Genomic DNA, 1777 nt, shown 5'->3' with positions numbered 1-1777 from the left:
TATTTCTACAAAAAGGTAGATCTTTTTCTTCATATAAAGTTTTAATGATATAATCTAAGCTTTTATGAGAGCTTTCATTTATATCGTTTCCTTGTGGATAATATGCGTTGGTATGATACCATTTACCCTGTAATTCTTTTGTAATATAGTCATGAAATTCTTGACTAGTATAAATTGAACCGCTATCTGTTAAAATGCTTATAGGGCATCCAAATATGGGTATCCATGTTTTCTTTATAATGTTAATTGCGTCCATAGAATTAGGTGTTTTATTAGTTATATTAGTCACCATAAAACGTGAATGATGATCTATTGCTACTTGTATAATTTTTTTTTTTTTTTTTTATTATAAAATCCCATTTTAAGTTATTTTTCCTTTAATTTTCTTGTAAATATAACTTCATTGTATAATTTATTGTTTATTTTTTTTTTATTTATTATATATTTAAAATTTAATTGTTTATATTATTCTTAAAAATAATATTAAAAAATATTTCAACTTACAGTTAATTTTTTCTCATTTCAAATTTACATTGATAATATTTCTTTAAAAACATTTAAATTATTTTACCTTTTTTTTTTTTTTTTTTTTTTTTGAATTACCAACCAATATATTTATTTTGATACTTTTTTATGTGATATAGTCATTTTCTTAATTCATTAAAATTATTAATTTAAGAAAAAAGAAATTACAAAAGTATTTCATACGTACATGTTGTCTTACTATTATTTCATGGAGTTAATATAAAATTTCAATACTTTATTGCTGTAATTTGAATTTTGTTCTTCACTTAAAACTTTATATATTTCTTCTTTATTTGTCTAACTTAGAATTCATTTTTTTTTTTTTTTTTTTTTTTTTTTTTTTTTTATTTTTTTTTATCTTTTTCTTTTTCTTTTTCTTTTTTTTCTTCTTGTCCTTTTTTTTCTTCTTTATTTATTTTATTCAATATACTTGAAATTTCTTCATCTATATTCTTTTTTTTTTTTTTTTTTTTGTTTTTTTTACTAGTTCTATTAGTCTTTTCTTGGTTTTCTAAATCTTCTTTCACAATATTAATTTCTTCACTAATTTTATATTTTTTTTTTTCTTTATATATATCTTGTTTATTTTTATCACTAATACTTTTATTACTATTTTCTAGAAGACTAGATTTTTCTATTGTGTTGGTTCTTTCATAATCATCTAATCTCTTTTCATTATTATTTTGTTCATTATTATTTTGTTCATTATTGTTTTCTTCATTATTATTTTCTTCATTAGAATTTTCAGATGTAACTGAATCTTCTAAATATTTAAAAAAGTTTTTCTTTTTTTTTAATTTAATAGATTGACCTTTGACTGTTTCACTTATTTTATTTATTTCATCTCTATTTTTCTCTTTTAAGAATTTTTTTAATAATCTGCTAGACATTTTTTTTATTTTATGTAGAAATAACGGTAATTATCTTTTAATAGAATATATATATCACACAATTTAATTTTAAAAAAAAATAATTTAATACGAGAAATAGAATTTCTCTTATCTATTTTTTCTATTTAGTTCTCTTTTTTTTTTTTTTTTTTTTTCAAGTCCTTTTTACATTTTCTATTTTTATTTAGAATTAAATTTGTTATAATTAATTATACACATGTAAGTGGTACTTTTTTTTTTTGTATTATTTTTTTTTTTTTTTTTTAACGAGCGTCGCCTCCGCTGACCGTACGAGCACACGAATATCGGATGCGGGAGGGAAAAAAAAAGCCGGCGACGGCCGGCCGGCCGGCCGGCAATGA

The 1777-nt window shown here is 20.5% G+C and overlaps 1 protein-coding gene across 1 annotated transcript, besides 1 other annotated feature; it reads right to left on the bottom strand.

Moving 5' to 3' along the window:
- Positions 1-327: part of a repeat region that runs on past the window's edge.
- Positions 328-869: 542 nt separating this feature from the next.
- Positions 870-1415, bottom strand: PGAL8A_00323100 (hypothetical protein; the record flags this gene model as incomplete). Its single annotated transcript, XM_028672256.1, has 1 exon — positions 870-1415. One exon carries the CDS (start codon positions 1413-1415, stop codon positions 870-872), a length of 546 nt encoding a protein of 181 aa, XP_028528826.1.
- Positions 1416-1777: the final 362 nt, after the last annotated feature.

The sequence above is a fragment of the Plasmodium gallinaceum genome (assembly GCF_900005855.1).
Source record: "Plasmodium gallinaceum strain 8A genome assembly, contig: PGAL8A_v1_91, whole genome shotgun sequence".
Lineage (NCBI taxonomy): Eukaryota > Apicomplexa > Aconoidasida > Haemosporida > Plasmodiidae > Plasmodium > Plasmodium gallinaceum.
The sequence above is the reverse complement of the archived record's forward strand: the minus strand, read 5'-3'. Positions and strand labels throughout refer to the sequence as shown.